The 21042-nt window shown below is 44.0% G+C and overlaps 1 protein-coding gene across 2 annotated transcripts; it reads right to left on the minus strand.

Moving 5' to 3' along the window:
* Positions 1–8201: 8201 nt before the first annotated feature.
* LOC139338674 (uncharacterized) lies at positions 8202–15278 on the minus strand. Of its 2 annotated transcripts, none has more exons than XM_070973905.1 (3): positions 13513–15278; positions 11539–12186; positions 8202–8475 (listed from the first exon to the last, which is right to left on the minus strand). In XM_070973905.1, exons 1-2 carry the CDS (start codon positions 14521–14523, stop codon positions 11641–11643), a joined length of 1557 nt encoding a protein of 518 aa, XP_070830006.1. In that variant the 5' UTR covers positions 14524–15278; the 3' UTR covers positions 8202–8475; positions 11539–11640. The 2 variants fall into 2 exon arrangements, with proteins under 2 accessions (XP_070830006.1, XP_070830005.1); XM_070973904.1 differs by having other exon boundaries at positions 8202–8478.
* Positions 15279–21042: the final 5764 nt, after the last annotated feature.

Raw genomic sequence — 21042 nt, forward strand, 5'->3', positions numbered from 1 at the left:
AGTTTATCATCGTAACAGTTCTTCCTGATTCTTTTGTGAACGATAACTGCAGGCATCAGTTTAATCGTCCAAAATGCCAGCATATCGAAATTGTTCCAGCTGATTTACTGATCTCTGAAGATTTTTTCTGTAGCTGTATGTGTGATCATAAAAATGTCAAGAATAATTAAAGAGCAGATTCTTTTAACAGTTTTAAATCCAGTCCCTGGCGGCTTGTCCAAACTCTATTTCGTCCTGTTGAATGGAGGAGCTTTACTTTGAGTGATGCATGCAGATTTTGGCCTCAGAGACAAACAGGCCCGCGGGCAGAAGCTGGCGGCATGTTTGCTGACAGGCATTTGTGAAGACACAACCCGCAGGATCTTATACAGCCGTGCCATATCTACTAAAACACAGCCAGAGCACGATGAATGGAGGCCTTTTCTCGCTGTCTCCTCCTGTGTGCGTGGACAGAGAGGTGTCTCAGCTGCTGTAAAAGACTCCTTCCTGGCTCAGAATTCATCACATCGTGGCTTCATTCAGGTCCATTGGGGACTGTCTAAGGCGACAGGCATGTTAACAGCACTGGGATATTTTGTCTGTGTGGGAGGACTGACACAACCCGCCTGAGAGTCATTCAAAGATGTTTTCACCAAGGACAAATGTGTTTTTACAGCAAGCACTAGACTGTTTCAAACAGCAAAAGACTGACAGGAGCTAAATGCTAAACCTGCGCAGACTCTATTCAGTCTGGAGTGGGTAATGCCTCACCTGATGCAAAGATGTTTTTCCCTTGAACAAATCACTCAAATATATATCATGAGGCAGTTTTGACTGATGTGCTGGAAAACACGCAGGCTCCAGACAATGTATGCACTGTTAAATGCACAGATGTCGGGTATTTACGACGAAACAGAGCTCAGTCTCAGCTTAAGAAAGCAGCGAACCGGGGAGATTAAGCTCAATTCAAATGGTTTACCTTGGAAGTTGCCAAGGTGCTTCCCTGCCAGAATAGATTGTCTATGTTATTGAGAGTGTCTGGAAAATCCCCCCAACTCCCGTTCAGTCGACTCCATTCCTGTCTGTGTTGGAATTTTCAGGACAATATTTACAGACAGTGACTATTTCAGCGGAGGGATAAAGTCTAGATCTTACCAGAGGCAAATAGACTGCAGCCATGCACAAAGCTCTGCGAGTGCTTTGAGCTGAATGCCAACATTAGCTCGCAGGCTCACAGTGACATTGTTAACATGCTGATGCTATGCTAGCATAAGCCAATTAGCTGTAAAAGCAAAGTAAGATGGGAATGTCATTAGTTTTGCAGGTATTTGATCATAAACCAAAGTGTTGCACAAATGAAATTTGACATGATGATGGAGCTGGATGAAAGGCTGAAAAGCAGAAGTCGTAACTCTTCATCATAAGGAGGACATTTATACGTGTACCTAATTTTATGACGATCCATCTAATTATGGTAAGGTTGTGTACTGTGGAGAGGTGTGGGGCTCTGTTTCCTGTGTTTCCTTTTTTGGGCAGAGGCTGGGCGTGGTTCTCCAGGTGGCTGGGAGCTGGTTCTGACACAGCTGGGACTCATCACAATCAAGCACAGCATAAAGACTGTGGACTGCAGAGCGCTTGAGGCCAGGCTGTTTCTGCTGCTTAGTGGTATAGTTGGCTGTTTATCAGCGCTACCTGTGAGTATAAGTGAATATTTAGTTTTTGTTCTCTTCTGTCTTTTTCCTTTTTGCTCAGTGAGTTAAATCTTGATTTCAGCTCTCCCACTGAAATCAATTCCCACCATATAAATTCAAAGATGCTGCAGAATTTCTATCATTTGGTTTTAATCTTTTGATTTGCGCTGACTTTGCATTCCCTTAACTTGATTGTTTTTGAACTCACTTATAAGTCAAACCAGCGCTGCCTTCCCCGGAGCCAACACAAATTCAAGGGATGTTGAACTTTAAGCTGTGCAATAAGGTGATGAGTGTTTGGCCAACTGTGTTCCCCAGAGCTCAGCTGGTCTCCTCCTTTTTGGACCAGCATGACATTTTAAACATGTCATGCCGTAGAGAAGACAGTGACTGTTTGCTCAGCTGTGGAGCTTCACACCAACATCTGGATGCAGTGTCTCGTTAGCCTTGCACAAGCACAGAATAAGCCAAGAAAAAAGAAGGTTGGCACCTCTCATTTGGCCTCAACAAACACAATCCAGCGTGCAGGTAGGTAAGGTGAGGAGGGGATGGGTTTTTTGCCATCTGCCTGCAGCCTACACTGAACATACTGTGGCCAGGAGAGACATTTTCCGGATGCATCTGCACGTAGGTGGGCAGTGTTTGGAGAGGTTACTAAGGCCAGAGTTTGGTATTTGCAGGTCATATTTCAACAAAGCGGAGCCACGTGAGAGCCGGCGGGGACGTAACGGAGGAACGTGCTCAGCCTGAAGGGAGCGTTTCGACAGGTTGGTTTAGGCACAGAGCAGAGAAATTCCTCAGCACTTCTGTCATCCTGTTGAGATTAAGAACAGCGCTGAGGTCAGCCACAGACCAGCGAGGGCGTGCAGGGCAGACGTGCTGGGCTACTTCCTCACTCCTCACTTCGCTTACACAACCAGCAGGCACAGCGTCGTAAATGTACAGAGTGAAAACTACATAGTGCACCGAGACAAAACACAGAGGAGTCCTCGTCGAGTGGGACTGATGATGAATTCTGTTTCTCTTTCAAGCTGGGTGGTATTGTGACTTGGGTGGTATTTGGAGGGATGGCTCAAAGGATTTGCTATTCTTTGATTGCTGATCCACTGTATTGTCTTTCTGTAAGCTCCTCATCTCTTACTTCAAACACTCCTATTAATTTTTCTCTGGGCCAATCTGTTTTGTTCACTTTGAAACGTCCAAGCGAAGCCTCCAGTCATAACGGACATGGCAAAGCTCTCTGATTGTGAGGCTTCTCATTCTGCGGCAACAAACAATAAAATGAATCCCTCTCTTGGCTGTCTTTGAAAAATGGTTGTTTTGTTAACTGCAAAGATAAACCTGAAAATCCCAAAATCATAATCAGCGAGTTTAACTTGTGTTACTTGGACTAAAATGGTGTTAGACAACTTATTTAAAGGTCCAGTGTGTAGATTGTATTGGCATTAGCGGTGAGGTTGCAGCAACCGAGTGAATTTTCTGATTAAGCGATGTGGGATATGTCGACATTATTTGGGTTTTAGGGGCATTCTTTGGTCATGCATACGGCACATTCAGAATATGCAGCTCGGTTGGGGTTTTTACCACAGTTTGCAACACACAGCTTCTTGCCTGTTTACATTCAGCTCTGTGCATTGCCCAACAGTTTGCATGACTGGGGTACAAATGTATGCAAAAAAAAAAAAGGAAAGCCACATTTCTGGTCAGAAGGAGAAACACACTGACTTTTAAACATGAAAGACTTGGATATGAAGAGCTTTTCTTTTCAAGAAGGAAAGAGGGAGGCCGTGTTTGTTAAAGTGAGTATGCATGGCTGCACATAAACGGGAATATTAATGGAATATTTGCACTCATCAGCTATGTAACCAGCTTAGTGGGAATATTGTGAAAAACCTGCAACATTTTGTGCATGTAAATTTAGTCACGTTTGAGTGTGGTTGCAGTTCACACTTCTGACCGAAACATACCTGAAACTGTAAACCACAGGACAGTAAAATGCTGCTTTTCCGGTCACTAAATCACAGTGTAGTTAATTTTTATGTCATTTATGAGAACTACATTTCATTACTTTAAAGCTGCTACTGTCTCTCCCGCCTGGCTCTGTGTTTTCAGAGGCTGGTTGGATCTATCATGTTCAGGATCAGGTCTGAGACTGCAGTTGTTCATTATGCTGCAGCTTCCCATCCAGAACTTTAACAGGAACCAGGAAACAATTCTCCATTGGACAGAACTTCTGTGGTATTAACAGCATCCTACTGGTGTTATTTCTGGGTAGATGGGACAAACAGGAGGTGGTAGTACAAAGAGTCCGTGTTGTTCTTGGTCTGAATCTCAGTCTGACATTCCAGAGTCACTCCAGTATTTGCAAAGGCTGCACAGCCAGCGGCTCAGCCGGTGTGTGCCTTCTGCCTGACAAGATTCATAGACTCAGACAGCAGGCCGGGACGTGGCCTTTCTCAAAGCCCACCAGGCTTTAGGTGCGGCAGACATTATCTGAGATCCAGGCCTGCAGACCTTTACGCGATCGCTGAGAGGATTGATGATTGTTTCTTTTTCCCGACTTCAACTTGGTATTCACCCAGCGTCTTATCATGAGACACTTGTTTTTAAAAGTTAGATTGGAGTCAAATAGAAGAGTTGAAAGAAAAGTCTTTTCAAATCATACTTTTATCTCCCTGCCAAAACAGACCTCTCCCATGAATAGCAAGCAGAGTGGTGCTGTATCTGGAATATGGAAAATATTCTGACACGGTTCATGACGAAGCTATAAAGATATTTAGTCTTTGCTCCTGCAAGAAAACACTGAAATAAGTGCATCCTCAACCTGAGTAAAGTCTGTTGAATTTTCTCATATTATACATTCATTTAACTGTTTTTATAATATACTATGCAAATCTCTGGGGTATAATTCTGATGAAGAAATTCAGCATCCACCTTTTCTTTAATGTTTTTTGTCAGAAAGAGTAAAAACTAAATATAGGATCTATATTGAGACAATAAGTATGTCCTGTTCCTGTCTGTTTTTGTTGTTTTGGGGGGTTTTGTTCTCTGTTTGTGCTTGTTTTGTTTTCTCTGTTCCTGCACCTCACCATCCACCATCCAGTTTTCAGTTGTCTTTGTCCAATCATCTGCTCACTTCCTGTGTCTCAGTTTCTGCTAATTTTCAATAAACAGTTTTGCTTTTGATCCTGTCTGCCTGTCATCTCCTGCGTTTGGCTGCACCTGCTCTGCTCTTTTTGTGACAGTACGAATCGACCAGTCATGAGCCCTGTGGAGACTGACAAGCCACCTAGCCTTGAGTCAGGTGACCAGTCCACCAGCACAAATCCAGTGAGTTTCCTGCCTGGTCCTGCTCTGGGGCTACTTTCTGGAAAGTCCTCAAGAGGGAAGTGTCCTCACACCTGCCCTGTGCCATGAAGGTCCCTTTGGCGAGTGCCCCGGTTGATGTCTCCCCTGTGCCTGGGTCGGCCAATGCCACATCTGTCTCTGAGTCGGGCTACAACTCATATGCTCCAGAGTCAGCAGCCCTGCCAACCCTTGTTCTTGGTTTCCTGTTGGTGGACCAGTCAAACCTACTTCTGATTAGCAGTCGGTGATCTGGCCCACACCTCCTCCTGACCTGCAGTAATCCCCATTCCCGAACTGCAGTGGTCACCAGATCCTCTCCTGCAACAGTCATCTGTGGCTGTGTTTCAGCAACCCCCTGTCTCCCAGCTGCCGGCCTCCAGTCTTGCAGACCTGTTGCTGGCCTACAGCTCAGATCTCCAGCCGCCAGGCGCTGGCCCTGACGTCCAGCCTCATTGCTGTCCTCCAGAGAGGTCCTGCTTATGATACCAGCTTTCAGCATGACTTCTGGAAGAGTTCTGTCTTCGCCACCGGCCTCCTGCTCAGCCCAAAGAGGTCCTGCCTTTGCTGCCGGTCTCACCCTCCTGCTCATTTTCTTAGTTGTCTGGACTGTCTGGTCATCCTGCCCAACCTCCTAAGCAGTTCTGCCTATGTGTCCTGGCATCTGATCCGCCTCCTGACCAGTCACACCTATGTCACCGGCCTCCAAATCGTCTTCCAGAGCAGTTCCACCTGTCTGGTCACCCTCCCACTGGACCTTCAGGAGCTGTAGGCATGTAACATTGATTCATCTGTCTAAAGGCTACTGAATCTCTTTCTCTTTCTTCACTGAAAATTTCCATATCTTACAATACAATCATGTTGAACTGTGTTCCATAATATGAGTAGGTGAGATAGCTGGTAGAGATACATAGCTGGCAGCTGGTAGAGATGGACAACCCGTGCAGCTCATTATTTTTTGGAAATGAAACAAAGGCAGCCGACAGGAATCAGTCCAGGAATGTTGCTTGTTATTTTCAGTTAGCCTCAACTTTTCAGTCTCTTGACGATGGCTTTGTCCACAGCATCGCTGCTTTTTGTCAGAACGTCACACTGTATCTGACTACCATGAAACTGCGCCGTGCTGAAAAAAGTGAAAGTGAAAGCATGATTCAGTGGCCGAAAATCCTGCAGGAAGTCCTGCAACCTGTGATAAATCTCCAATATCTTTTTTGCCTAAAACGGTGTTGCCCAAAGTAAGAAATCCATCTGTGAACGCGTCCTGATTCCACATGGAGCTTGAAGCTCATTATGTTCGATGCTATAGTGTCCAAACAAACAAGAGGCATAAACAGGCATTATGATAAACACTCTATCTCCACCCGCCCCTCCATCGCTCACCTGTAGCTCAAGCGTACCTGTTAATCTTCGACCCTGCCCATCAAAAACACAAACTCTCTGTTTTCTGTTTTGCTAGCCACAGTATGCCACACAATGGTTGTAATATAAACAGTAATTCAGCTGTAAATGTTCAAACTGATAGCTGATTCTGAAGAAAGAAGGAAGAGAAAGAAACAGTTTGAAAATCAAAATCAGCTTTATTTCATCAAGTACATGACAGAATAAACAGGCCCTTAATCAATGCATTGCTTTTTATGCTTTTTCTGTACATATGGACGAAGTGACCATATGTCAAAATTGAGACACCTCCACGTGTTGAAGCGGTGTGCATGGGGATGTAAAGCGATATGTTGCATATAGAGAGTTTGTAATGTGGTGTCTTATTTTAGCCTCTGCAAAACGAAAAGCACAAGAGCAGAAGTGTGAGGAAAGGATTAAACTGTGTAACCTGCGTTAGGCTAGTATGCCCGGCTAACTAGCTTAGCATCACGGTTGAGGGTAACACAGCAGCTTTGTTCTTGTCCTTATTTGGACAAGATAACATCTCCAGCTCCGACACTTCACCTGAGATACCGTTTGTCAGACATATTGGTTTGTCCTCATTGCCAAATATTGACTGCAGCTTTAGCATCAGTTTTTAAGCACGATATAGCAGAAATGCATATTTGAACCTCCGATAACAGAGCTGGAAACAAGCCGTGAGCAGAATATTGACATACATCATCATCATTTAAGTTGATATGGTGAACTCTTGCTTATATAGCCACACATCCAGCAGCTACAGAGCAGAATCATCCATATTTTTGGCAAACGGAAGGCCAACGTTCGCTCTCTTTTAACTTTTCAGTTTCAACCCCTGTGGGAAATATCCAGCTCTTTAGCTGCTAAATGCTCCACTGTGCTCCCCAGCTGGTTTCTAACTATGCCTGCCATGCGTTTGATGCCATAATAATGGCCCTTGGCACTTGACCTCACCCATCGATCTAACCTTCAGCTCCTTATCGACTCTTTCCATTGTAACACAATTACTCTAACTGCGATAGGTTGCGCACACAGACAGCGGGTGACAAAGTGGTCAGGACAGTTCACAGCTTGCGTGTGCTGTCCTCCATCTGTCACCATCGATGCAGACAGAAAGCCATACAGGGAGTGAGGGATGCTTTGTGAGGTGGATGGATTATACTCGTTGTCAGGGGGAAGCGGTGCGTTCTGGTAGCAGCAGGAGCTTGTGAGAGCAGAGTGATGAAAATCTCAGACAAGATTTAAACAAACAGAGACACAGATGCTGGCCTGACTGGCCCGGGACGTCCTGACAGAATAAGGCCATGACAGATCACCCACTGCCATCTCCAGATCAGCCTCAGAAGTAGCTCTACAACTTCCACAACCCTTTGGGATACGTCTATCAGACTCAGCGCATATGCATAAATCCTTTCCCAGAGTCAGGGGCAATGAAATGCTTACGTCTTTTCTTTTATTTCATATTCCAATGAAGCAACCAATGCAACATTTCTGGAGTTAGATAACTGAGATGTCAGACTGATTTGCATGAGAAAAGTGCAGAAGAGTTTATTGTATTGCAATTTAATCTCAGCTCTGCCTTTCCAGCTTTCCTGCCTCCTTACAGATTATTACTTTTACATACTGTACCAACCATGTAGCAGTGAGAGAAACAGTCTAAAGTCTATTTGTAAAACATCTGTACAATAGCTTAGATGATATAAATCTTAATATAGCATACAGTAGATAAGGTGGTATCCAAACTGGAGTAAGCTGCCTGAAAATAGATTTCTTTACAATAAAAAAATAGTACAAATAAATTAACACTGTCATGAAAAGATACCCTCATGTTTCTACGTGTGGTTGTTGAGTAGCGGTTCACAGTTTATCCTTCTCATTGTTTGCAACTACATCGCCAGTAACAGCAAAAGGTTTCACTGCCACTCCTCCATGCTTCTGTGCTTGCATGACATACAGTCGTGGGTCGACTCTTGGGGGAGTTTTCCCTTTGGAAATACCCCCACCTTCAGGCCGCGCTCTCTTTCCACCGGCTGACAGCTTGTCTCAGTGGCATCAGCTCCTGCTGGAAACATCATAACAAGAAAGAAATGAAAAATAATTTAAATTCAGGACTCGGCAGCTCTGTGACTCACCGCTGCTCCCCGAACCAATACTGTATGTACAAACTGCGCCTCTTCTCAAGACTTCTCTTATAATGTCATTCATTGATGGAACCACAGAAACAGAGTGTTAATCTTGACTTTACTGAAAGTGTGCCAGTGTGTGTGTGCGTGTGCGTGGTTGCATCCTTGTGAATAATGTAGCCCTGCTTGTGGAGGAGCTCTGTAAAGCAGGTTTTTATTAAGTTTTGCTGTTGCAAGAGCTCTCTGTGTGAGTGTGTGTGAGTGTTTGCTAATGTACTTCTGTCATAGTGAAGATCACTGTTAGCTTTAGACCTTGACAGTGAGGGCATTATGGGAAGTGTCTTTGCGAAGGAAATACACTTGTAATCATGGCCTGATTAACCCAGAAGGCCAAAAAAAAAGAGCTCTGGCCCCCGTTTGACTGCCCCATTCTTCAATCACAAGGTTTGTGCAGCAACAGAAGCCTCAGAGCAGACAAAAGCATACTGTATAAATACATCATGTGACTATAAAGCAGAAAGTAATCAAATACTAGAAGTTAAATTACTTGAATAATAGTATAAATCTAAAATATCTAGACTCTCATTGTGTACTTAACACGTTTCCTCTTCATCAAGTAAAGACATGAAAACAGACGTGAGATGCCAGTTAAATTTTGCCCAGAGCTGCAGAAGTCAGTACTCCTCCTACGCAGGAATACTACCTGACCACAAGTTTGCTGTGTTCCAATCAGTTTGTGGTAATTTAATTAAACACATACTCATTTAGGAATGTGCACATAAACTGATTTTGACACAGGTCTCATTATCATTTCAGTTAATATAAATACATAAATCACCAGAAACCACACACACACTTGCAGCTTTTTGGGGCCCCGGGGGCCTGGGGCGGGCAGATGGGGCAGTTGCGCAGTTTTTATTAGAGGATGGTGAGTAATCCAGCCTTGGTTCTCATACAAACATCCAAACTGCTAATCATCTTTATAGATACGTCTTTTCTATTCTCCTCTGGGTTATGCAGAAGTGTGATTGAAGCTAATTAGTTTTACCATGTGTTGTACAACCATCAATGAAAAATTCAGAATAAATTAAGGGCTGTTTGAGGATTAAGAGCAGAGTGAGGGTTAGGAAATGTATCCTGTCAATCAGAATCCTCACAAGCACAGAAGGAGAAATGTTTGCTTGAAAATAAAGTTTATTTCTCTCTGGGTTATGTAGAAATACAGTCTTAAAATTTTAATCATGTCTTTTATTTTGGATGCATTTCACATCCCTTCTGTGAATTCACGTTCCTTTTTTCTTGTACTTTTTATTAATGTTGACGCTGATGTCCAGATTGTCGTCCCTTGTTGTTATACGAGTGTATTCATGGCTCTGTTGTGACTAGCAGCCACGTTGGAGGAAATTAAAGAGAATCTGCTGAGCAAAAAACAAAAAGAGTGTTTCATAGAAGTCTTGGTTTTACGGTTAAGATCAGATTAGTTCGGATAAGTATGCAGTATGTCAATGAGGGTCCTCACAAGCATAGAAGTCTAAATGTGTGTGTGCACGGCTGGGTTGCTTAGCACCCAATCTGTTGTGCTAGCCATTTTAACATTGAACCTGCTCTGGGTGACTAATTCAGATGATTCAGGCCTTTAAAATGTCACCAGCATTGGTGCTTTGAAAGACTTCGAAAGTGAAAAGAAAGGACGGTGTTGAATAAAAAAGCTGCGTTTCACTTTAATTAAACTTCTAATATTAAATTAATTAAACGTTTATCGCGCTATTGAAATCACAGCTCGAGCACATCCACTTTTTTGACGCGTTTCTCCGGCTGCCAGCCTCGACCTGAAGCCCCAGCCTTGGAAGCGCGTCTGTCTCTGCAGCGCGATGTGGGGAGGCGCTTTGCTTATGTTTATATGGACGTCACAAATATACCAAGAGTTTGCCTCACTCCATTCTGGCACGTGGCCGAGGGGTTTTATGATTAAAACCAGACTGTGCTTTCCAAACTCGGAGAGGCCAGAAAAATAGATTGCAGTTACGCATAGTCTGCACAAGAGGGAAGTGCAGAAACGTGCACGCCTGCCTCTGCAGCATCTGTAAAGGTGGACTTCTTGGAGGAATACTAAACTGTATGTGTCTAATTTTCCCCTCTGCTGGAGGGACTTTTTCACAGATGTCATCTTGTTATTAAGTCTGCTTCTACTTCACAGTCAGTAATGATACATCTGACTGTGGCACCAGAAGAAAGGTTTAGTTCCTCCTCATCAACCCCGAGCAGTAAATCATGCCAATTCTGAGTCAGAGCTATCTTCATCCTGTAAATATAATGACGCCTCTTTTGTGTCACATGATTGGAGTCAAGCGGCTGTGGGGTCTTCCTAAGCCAAAAACATCTGAGCTCCTGCCAACTCTCAGTTCCCTCGAAGTTGTGACTAACGTACACTGCAAAAAGACGTCTGTAAGATTTTATCCACCAGCTTGCCTTCATATTCAGCAGTGAAAGTGAGAAAAACAAAGAGTTTTAAGCTGTTGCTTGAGAATTGTGTTTCGAAATATGTGATATCCAGTGGTTGATCTTGCTTTGCAAGATCACAAATACCTCAGATCTATTCAAAAAAAAGGAAAATTTTACTCCAGCAAGTGAAATTGTCTCACCCTGCTGCCTAATTCTGACCACATGTGTAACCAAACTCTAGCGTAAACACTCATTTCTCAATTCACTTGCCAAGACGGACACGTTTTGCAGTGTGGCAAAGACTGGGAAATCATGTGACATCAACAAAAGCAGACGCATTACGCCCACCTCCGCCGCCGCCCACACACAGACATCACACACACATCAAACACACACATAAATCCTTTTTTGTAGTAGGGAGGAACACTGCAATTCATTTACTGACTTTGAAAACTACGCTGCCAGTAAACATAGCAAACGTCATCAGCTGCGAGCGCTGACGGAAACATCAACACAGTAAAAGAGGGAAAAAAAAGTCCTCCTGTGTCTGAACCTACCATGAGTTGTTCCCCTGCCTGGTCCCACTCTGACCTCCACTCGCTGCAGCAGGGTCTCATGTTTCAGGCCTCCATGGCACTGGGGCAGACCACCCCCCTCCTTCACACCATGCTGGAGTTCTGGCGGCCTCTCCCGGGGTAGGCAGGGGTCCTCACAGGCTTGGGGGGCGGGTACGGGCCCTTCCCACACCGCCCGTTTTGGGGGTACAGAGGAGGCTTCTGAGTTCTTGAATTGGAGGTGCTGTTACCAATAATGACCTTCGGGTCTAGGCTCTGTGGGTGGGGCTCAGGGTGAGTTTTACCAATGTGGTTGGAGTCTCTGGTGGGATACAGGTGAGGCGGGTGGCCGTTCACACCTGACCTTTCGTGGTTGATGTCCTTACTGTGGTTGGGTGGGGTGAAGCGGCTGGTTTTGACGACTGACGCCATGTGAACAGGGGAGGGAGAGTTAGTTCTTAAGATGATGCGGTCTTCATCGATGTGTTGCGGTGCCTGGACTGGCGCGGGCTTGTGATTGGGCAGCGGGACCAACCTGAGGTCACCCGGATGAATTGAACTGTGAAAGTTACTGAGCGACCCCTCAGTGATGCAGGACGCCTCCTCACTGAGGTCGATACTGGCTGTGAGACGATCGATCTGCTCGACCACCTGAATGACAATAAAGAGAGTCGGTACTTGTCCTGACTGCAGTGGTGGAAAGAAACTATGTTAATCATCTCCCAACACCTCAGATCTATCTTGTGACCCTTTGGTGCGGCCCCCTGGTTGGGAACCACTGGACTCGACTTTCTAGCTGTTTATAAAGTAGATAAGCTACCTCCATCTCAACCAGCTACAATGCAGACAATGCATTGACACATCAGTACTAAGTCAGCTGATATCATGTATGATTATATTGTATTATATATTTTATATATATATATACTTTATTGATGCTGCTGTATATTGGAATTTCCCCTCGTGGGACTAATAAAGGAATATTGAATTGAATTGAATTGAATTGAATTGAATTGAATTGAATTGAATTGAATTGAACTGAATTGAATTGAACTGAACTGAATTGAATTGAATTGAATTGAATTGAATTGAATTGAATTGAACTGAACTGAATTGAATTGAATTGAATTGAATTGAATTGAATTGAATTGAATTGAATTGAATTGAATTGAATTGAATTGAATTGAATTGAATTGAATTGAATTGAATTGAATTGAACTGAATTGAATTGAATATGTCAGTAATAGGAGCCATTTTTCATGAATGAGTACTTCCATTTTTAACACTTTCAGAACACTTGTTCTTTTCCTAAGTGGGATTTAAATGCAGTACTTTGACTTGAAATAGGATTTATGTACATTGCACAAGTGTCTCTGAAGCACTTATCAACAATTTAGTCATTCACTCAAATGACTGAATTGCTGCTTTCGTGGTTTATCTTGATGTCTTTCGGTTCCCAATCGTGATGATTTTTTTAGTTTTACTGTTTCAGCACAGTGCAAAGGCTTTGCACGGATGCATTCAGCTGTGAAACAATGCTATTTTACAGCTGCATGCAAAATGGATACTGTAAGAGCAAGGCATAATTTAGTAACAGTTTGAAGCCAGGCTTTTTAATGTGCTGGCCGGAACGCTGCCAATTTCAGCAGCGTTCTGCAAAAGGTCAGTGCAAATCGTTCTCAATCACTGCTTCGGGAAGAGATGATGAGTGAGTCACAAACAATGTAGTCGGCCTGCACACACACACATATTGATATGCTCTCATGAACGTACGCCTGCAGATAAACGACCTGTGCCAATCTGATCTGCACTTTTGTCAGCGTCGGAGCTTTGTGTTAATCACTTAAAATGTCACAACATCAAGCGGAGCATCGATGAAAGGCTGGGACATCTGCACCTTATGCAGACCTTCATACTGTATTCAGACGTCTGATGTACACATAAAGGGTAAACATCTATAATAATGGACCCACCTACCTCTTTCATCTCCACGTGAACTTGCTTCAAACCACCTAACACATCCTCCAGATCTGTCACCACTTGTCGGATTTGATCCCTCACTAAATCCTGCCTCCTCTTCTGCTTCACCACCTCCAAACCCTGACGCCGGTTGTCGTCGTTGGTTGTCGATTTTGAGGGCTCTGGACTGGTGATGCAAGAGGGAGGGACGAAGGGCCCCTTCTGTCTGCTTTGGTTCAAGTGTTTTTGTGGGACTTCAGTAGGAAAGAAACCTTTGTGAGAGCCAGTGCGTCCATTACAGCCCTCCTCTGATCCACCCTTCAGCCTGCCCCGGTCCTGATGGCTATCTCTTTCCTCCCCCTCCTCAAAGAAACCAGGCCTCGGTCCACAGTGGCCATTTGGCTTGTCTAAATGACTCAGATGGGGATTGTGGGACTCTAAATGATAGTGCTCGGAGGTGTATCCACAGCCCTCCTCCTCCTCATCCACTGAAAAATACCTGACAGTCCTCCTGTGCCTGTACCCTTGACCTTTGACCTGAAGATGCGGGAGAGGATGTGGTATCCCAGCGTTAAAGGGGTGTGCCCTGGTGTCGCTGCGCACCACACAGCCACACTGTTCTCTGACAGATGGGTAGTGTCTCACCCCAGGCTCCGGCGGGTAGCTCCACTGGGCAGGGTTCAGCTCCCAGGGGCAAACTTGGCTCAAGTCATCTGAAAGGCTGTAAGGGCCCGGCCCTGCGAACACAGGCCTCCTCTGTGGGCTGCGATGACCGCTTCTCTCTACTCTGTCCACTGCGAAAGCTCTCCCTCCTACGTCTTTAACCCGAGGAGCCTGTATGTCTCTCCTGCAGTCCAGAGATGGGTGGTCTGTCTGTCTGGCTGATGCTGGTTGGTATCCCGGCCCACCGTGATGGCCGTACGCTGGCTGCTCATAGTGGACGCAGTGCTGGCAGGGGCAGGGGGTGGAGGCGTTGATGTGCTGAAGAAATCGGTGGTGTCCCGTTGTTTGTGCGCCTTCTGTGTACATCTCCAAAGAAGTCCAGAGGCTTGTGTGGAAAACGCCTTAGAAAACAACTGGTTTCCTCCCGTCCCTGCTCTCTCCAGCCCAGTCATTCACTCGCTCTGTTTTCCTCATCTGCGTCTTCCCACAAGAAAACTTTTCTTCAGCTCTTTTTTTTTTCCTCTCTACCCAAGACTTCTCCCTCCCCTTCCTTCCTGCCTGTTGTTTCCCTTCTTCTTCTCTCCTGTAGCTGTTAATCTCTGTTCTTTTCTTACCCTGGACCCTCGTTCTCCTGCTTCTAACTTTTTCTCTGCTCCTTCTTCTTCCTCACCCTGTAGCCCTCTCTCCTACACGGGGCCCCTCTCCACCTCCCTCCCTCTCTGTCTCTCTTTCTACCTCTCCCGCCTCGTTGTTCTGTCTCATTTGCTGCTGCAGGCTTCTAGTCTCTCTCTCTCTCTCTCTCTCTCTCTCTCTCTCTCTCTCTCTCTCTCTGGCTGTGTATTTCCCGTTTCCTCCCCTCCCCTCTCCCGCTCTCCTCTCTTTCTCCACCTCTTAGTCCGTCTCTTGCCTCTGGTATATTCTCTCACATAGTCGGCTGTACCTGAATTTATGCATTCCTCCTTTCCCCTCCACCTAGAATCCAGCCGCCTTGTGAGGCTCCTCGGGTAAAGGACTCCATATGGGTTTCTGTCTGTCAGGGAGTGCGTGAAAGAGTCCCAGCTCCGGTGCTGAGCTCATTAGCCCAACTAAAGCCTTTGCAATCTGCAATTAAACGCTGCCTGGGATTCCTTGGCCGAAGACTGAGAGAGGAGGGGAGGGGAGGGGAGGAGAAAAGCACTGGGGGAGGTGGGGTTTCTAACATACACAGACGAGTGAGTAGACAGCACTGTGAGTCAAGGAGACAGAGCCACTGCCTTTGTACAAGGGGAACATTTTTTTCACCATCCTGTATCTCCCCTCTTTGTCTTTTGACTCTCCCGTCATTTCTGCTTTATCATTGTCCCGGTTCAACTGTTTTCACCTCAACAGTTGGGCAAAACTTCACTTTGCTGAGGCAAGCACAGGCATTATAGCAGCACTGTATAGAAAAATATGCACTCTTCTCCCTCTCAACTCCACACAATAGAGTTTAAATGCTGCTTAAACAGCTCACTGTCAGATAAGTCGAACCGTGTGTTCAAGCCATGTTAAATCCATCATGCTTTTCATTATAAATCAATCTCTGCTCATTATAGATGGCATAATCTCCAGATTGGGGAAAAAAACCCTCCTTCATACAAAACTAGAAAAGCAGGATGAGCAATCAAGATCTATCTCTCTTTCCAAAATAGCGTGACGCGCCTGTGTTGTGGCTCTTAATCCACAGCGACTGAAGACAGCGATGAGTTTATTTTCAAAGAAAATAACTGGAGCTTTAAAAACAATGGGCTGTTAAAAAAAAAAGAAACTACTGAGAATAACAGCAGAGGAGGATGAAGGGGATCCGTCCATCCCAACAGGAGGATGAGCAGTTTTGTCCCAGCTGCTGGGAATGACCGTTGCTGTAGATGAAGCAGCAGCTGGAGTGACTTTACCGTAACATATAGAGTTTATCATCTCACAGGAGGGCAAGAATATGCAATATCCACAGTGCTGGGAGATATGGATAAAATCCTATTTAGTGACGTTGTTGTTTATTGTGATGATAATACATTTTATGCAAGAGTAATTAAGGAATTATGAATAGGTTAAATGTACAGTTAATGGGGTTTTTGGCCATGTGGGGCCAGCAGAAACAAGCGGAGGCTAACATGTTAGCAAATAGCTGCTTGTGAGCACATCCAGCACACACTGAGTGACATTATCACAATCATTATCATTATTGTGTTTCTGTCCACCTGGTGAGTGTTCAGCCTCTGTTAGTCTGTTTTTGGTATATATCTGACTCTAGCTGCTCCGTTATGTTCACCAGCTACTTGCTAACTGTGTCTGTCAGCTGTTTGATGCTGGGCAGGTTGTGTCTGCTTTAGAGCACTATGAGAGCACTGAACCGAAAAAGTTATTCTGTTGACCATAAAGCCAAAACAAAGAGCTGAAAGGAGAAAACTCTGTAATGCCAGGATCAGACTGTACAAACTAACCCTAATTTTATTGTGGCCAACGAATTACCAGCATCATGGCCAATTAAGAACAACAATCGGACGTCTATGCCCGCGTATGGGCCATTGTCATGGACAAAAATATCTTGTAGTCTGATCCTGGTATAAATCTGAAAGAACCTGCAGAGTCAGTCAGTATAAAACACATGACATAATCTCAGATGCTTGATTTGTATCACAGAATACAATATATCACTGATCAACAATGTGCAATAAACTGATGTCACAAGCAGTCTCACTACATTTTGACTGCTACTACACAAACATTCGTAGTCTCCCAACAAGCACAGAACCTGAAACTGAGCCCATTGTGAAATGGCCGGTGGATGAGCCACCCACAACGATCACTCAACCAAGAAAAAGGAGCAATCTGGCTCTACTTTATTATTTATCTATTTATTTTTAGTCGACTGTGTCCTTTCAGCATCTTGGGAATTGCGTCATTGTTCACTGCTGAAAGCAAACTCTTTTTTGCTCTTTTTAAAGTTTCCCTTGACTTGGGCAAAATATTAAAGTCACAAAATTTCCACCTGAGTAAGACGTTTTGGGATATTTTCCACCCCTCGATCTAAGTACTGCACTCCGAATCTATCTATCTCATATATACTGTATGCATACATACAATCCAGACAGAAGGATGAGAAAGTCGATAAGAGGAGACAGAGCAACACCTCAGCCTGTCATCAGTATTTCAGTTCGCAGTAGGGATTCCTCTGGCAGATCCTTATCCACGAGCTACAAAAGGAATATCAAAGGTTGCAGCTGTCATACTGTCTGCACCCATACATATAGATGGCTCTTCTATGTGTGTGTGTTGCCTCAGAAAGTTCGCAGCTTGTGCAGCTCTTACATCACGCTTTTTTGTGTTGGCTTGCCCACCTCCCGCTTGGCTGCACGACTGGAGGGCACCCATGGAGAAGAGAATGGGAGCCATACTTCACCACTCTGCGCTCTCCTGTCCTCGCCAGGATCAAGACGACCTAATTAGCACATATGGATACGTCTAAACGAGTCTACAGCAAGAGCTCAGTGTGGTATCAGGGATGCGTCAGATGGCGTGTGGCCTGTTTACCCTCCTGCTGATGCACGGACCCAGATATTTACTGATCCAGACTCGAGTGTCCCACATCACACAATATGGAAACTGTTTGTAATGCATTAGTTTGCAAGAAATACTGCAGTGGTACGATGTTTTGTCTAGTTAGCTAGTTTTAGCCTCATCAAACTGGCTCCCAGTGTGTATATTGATTTTAAATTCATTTTTATTACCTAAAGGGCACTTCCCTCAGTCAACAACAACAACAACAACAAAGTTTAACAAACTTTATGGAACAGCTTGTCAGATCGTGCTTGAATAGCCAAAATGTTCAAATCACACTTAAAACTTTTAAAAACTCTCAATCCCTTTTAGCACTTTAATCAATGACCATTGTTTTATTGTTCTTTCAAATATACTATATCTTTTTTCCCTTTTGTTGACATTTTTGTCAAGATTTTGTCTTTGAAAGTGGTCTAAAAGTAATATATCTCAATATATGTTCTCAAATATAATAATACATTCAATTTCAGCTGAGAGGCTTTTTTGCAAGTCAGCCCTCTTTGCTTTCTCACCATATTTCTTATCTCTCATTTCTGTGAAATGAAGGCAAAATGCCAAAAAATATATGCAGTGTATTATTATTTACTGTATTTTTACCTTCGGGGATAAAGGCATGGACAGTGTTGTCAGACCAGACAGTGTTTTTATATGACTCACTGTGTAAAACAGGCATATATCCTGGAATATTGTCACTAGGGCTGTGTGTCGTTTGTGCACCACTGATGCAATATTTGAGTTTCACTACTGACACCCAAGCTATACTTTTTCCAGAAATATAAACATCAACAAAACCCTTTTCTTGTTAATAAAATAAGTCAAAGTTCTCAAGAGTTAAAGGCTGTATGAACACAAGCAACTGTACAAGGGCTTACAGTGTAAAACTGCCAGGTTTTTAATTTAAACCTGGAACTATTTGATCGACATCAATGAGCCAAAAAGGAGCCTTTTCATGCATCAGTGCTTTAATGTACATCTACAACTTTTCCTTAAAAACTGCGGTCATGAAGGAAATCCATGTCTTTTACCTGCTTTCATGACATTCGACAAGAATAAAAATGAGTCAGTTTCCCTGATCGTTGGCACAGTCGGTGCACACTGGGTTCCTTAATGAGACTGAACAGTTTCTGCATCTGTAGATGAGGTCAGTGTCATTTTACTCCCAAACGATCTTCTATTGTGAGCAAATTATTCTATTTCCTGAGGAGTCACCATCACCAAGAAGCAAGTAAATTTCCATCTAGCCCTAAAATGATATTATATTCTTTTTAAAGAAAGAGGAGATAGGAGATATAATGCTGACCAATGATGTATTTCAAGTGTCAAAAATCATATTTTAAAGGTGTTTAATGTCCAAAAACCTTACCTCAGTCAGACAGGACTCACTGAGGAAGCCAGAAATGATTTCTCCACCGTGGGATTGTGACTAGTGACAGTGTCGAGCGTTTTTAACATGTTGGATCTAACACCCAGTGAGGTCATATCTCATATCAGTGCTCGGTGTGTCGGTGCACGTCCTGCTTTAAAGGAAACACAATGGTTAGGTTGTTCCGAAGAGGATTATAAAACAATCCCTATTTCCGAGCCAGGAAACCCAATTGCATCATGGTGCCACAAGAACGCTGCGTCATTCAATTCATAAGATAAGTTGGTCCCTGAGAGAGCACAAAGGTTTTAGTTTGACGTTAGAAGCTGAGAGGCTGAACGTGTTCTTGTGTTAAAGGGAACAAAAGTAGACTATCAAGCAAATTACTGCGTTTATTCCTTCATTCTTTGTGCAAGGTCGGATAATTACTGTCAAAAGAGTCAATACATCTTCATTTTCATTATTAGAATCAAAATTAAATCTACAGCTTTTAGTCCTTGAGACTAATTCACATGGTCAGTCATTATTACATGCAACTTATCTCACACAGTACATTGTACAGACAGCGAATCCGCATACAATGAGCTAATTTGTCTGTATGTGGCAAGCATCAAGGACACCACACGGGAGTCAGCTGGCCTGGAATCCAAATGACAATGGCAAAAAGCACTAATGGACAGGATAATGACAGGGGGAGAGTGAGCACTGCCTTGAGAAGCACAGTTGAGATGGCTTGCAGAAAGCTGTTGCCATGGCTGACAGTAAGAAAATGGGAATGAAATGATTCATTTTGCCCTGCTGGCGTGAGATTGCGCTTGCCGTGGGGGCAAAGTGCGGAGAGGGAAAAAGAAGTGCTCTTGTTCACCTTGTTTGGCTCTTCGGTGGTGACAAGGGGGAAGGAGGAGATAGATGGCGGGCATGGGAGAGGGGTTTTATCAGCTCTGCACTGACAGCACAAAAGGACACGTCACAGCAAATGCAAGGGCATGTTAGCAGTTAAGAGCGCCTCAGACGAGTGGAAGTCAGTTCATACGGACCAGATCTGTGTGTGCTGAAGAGACGACCGAAGTGAAATGATAAATGTCTTTCCAGGCATGATGATGGATGAGAGGAGATGGAGATCAATCAGAAGCTTTGCTCTAAATTATTAAGTTTTGATAAATCAGTGCTCATGAGACCGTTACATAGGTGTAACAACTAAAATTGCTTGCAGGGCTGAGGAGGACATTTGATAATAATAATAATTTGATTTAATGGACCAGCTGGAGAAAAACACAACTTTATTAAATGATTAAAGATCCAGCATATTTAGAAAGCATTTTTACCTCAGAGAAAATATCTCAGCACAGAGATTTATGTTATATATTTTTATGAATTTCTTTTTCTACTAGAAACATCTGATGGGCCGAACAGACCTTATGGCAGTCCAACAAGCCCTGCAACAGACAGAAAGTTAAGTCACCAAGTATAATTCATCAGGGGGGCACATGACTGCGTGAGCCACATTTCATGGTAGTTCATCCTGTAGTTGCGGAGATATTTCAGACTGGACAAAAGTGGTGCACCACAAAACACACACTGTCATCCACAGAGCCACATTGCTAAAAAGCCACGACAAGATCCCCTGACAAGGAAACGTCCAGAGGTCGAGATACTGTCTGACAGATACAAGGCAGAGATGTCAAGAAAGTGTTTACGAGACTCAAACACTACAAACGCCGCCAGCGTCTACAAAATGACATGAAGGATATAAATAAAAACATCCTTTTGAACTCTAAAGTCAGGCTCTTACCTTTTGTTTTAGCTGCCAACTAAATGCTGTGGCACCATGAGCTCATCAGTCTGGGACATGAAAGTCCGGCCTGGCGTCGTCTCCCAGCCTGGGACACGGGGTCTAAAACGGGAACAGACAGACTTCTTTTCGCTCACATCTGACCTGCAGCAGT

This window comes from Chaetodon trifascialis, chromosome 11 (assembly GCF_039877785.1).
Source record: "Chaetodon trifascialis isolate fChaTrf1 chromosome 11, fChaTrf1.hap1, whole genome shotgun sequence".
Lineage (NCBI taxonomy): Eukaryota > Metazoa > Chordata > Actinopteri > Chaetodontiformes > Chaetodontidae > Chaetodon > Chaetodon trifascialis.

Bases quoted from the DNA above. Each gene is read 5' to 3' on its own strand.
- LOC139338674 (XM_070973905.1), bottom strand. From the start codon at position 14,523: ATGTACACAGAAGGCGCACAAACAACGGGACACCACCGATTTCTTCAG. The intron at 12,187-13,512 runs GTAGGTGGGTCC...ATTGTCATTCAG, and splicing joins TTCACGTGGAGATGAAAGAG to GTGGTCGAGCAGATCGATCG.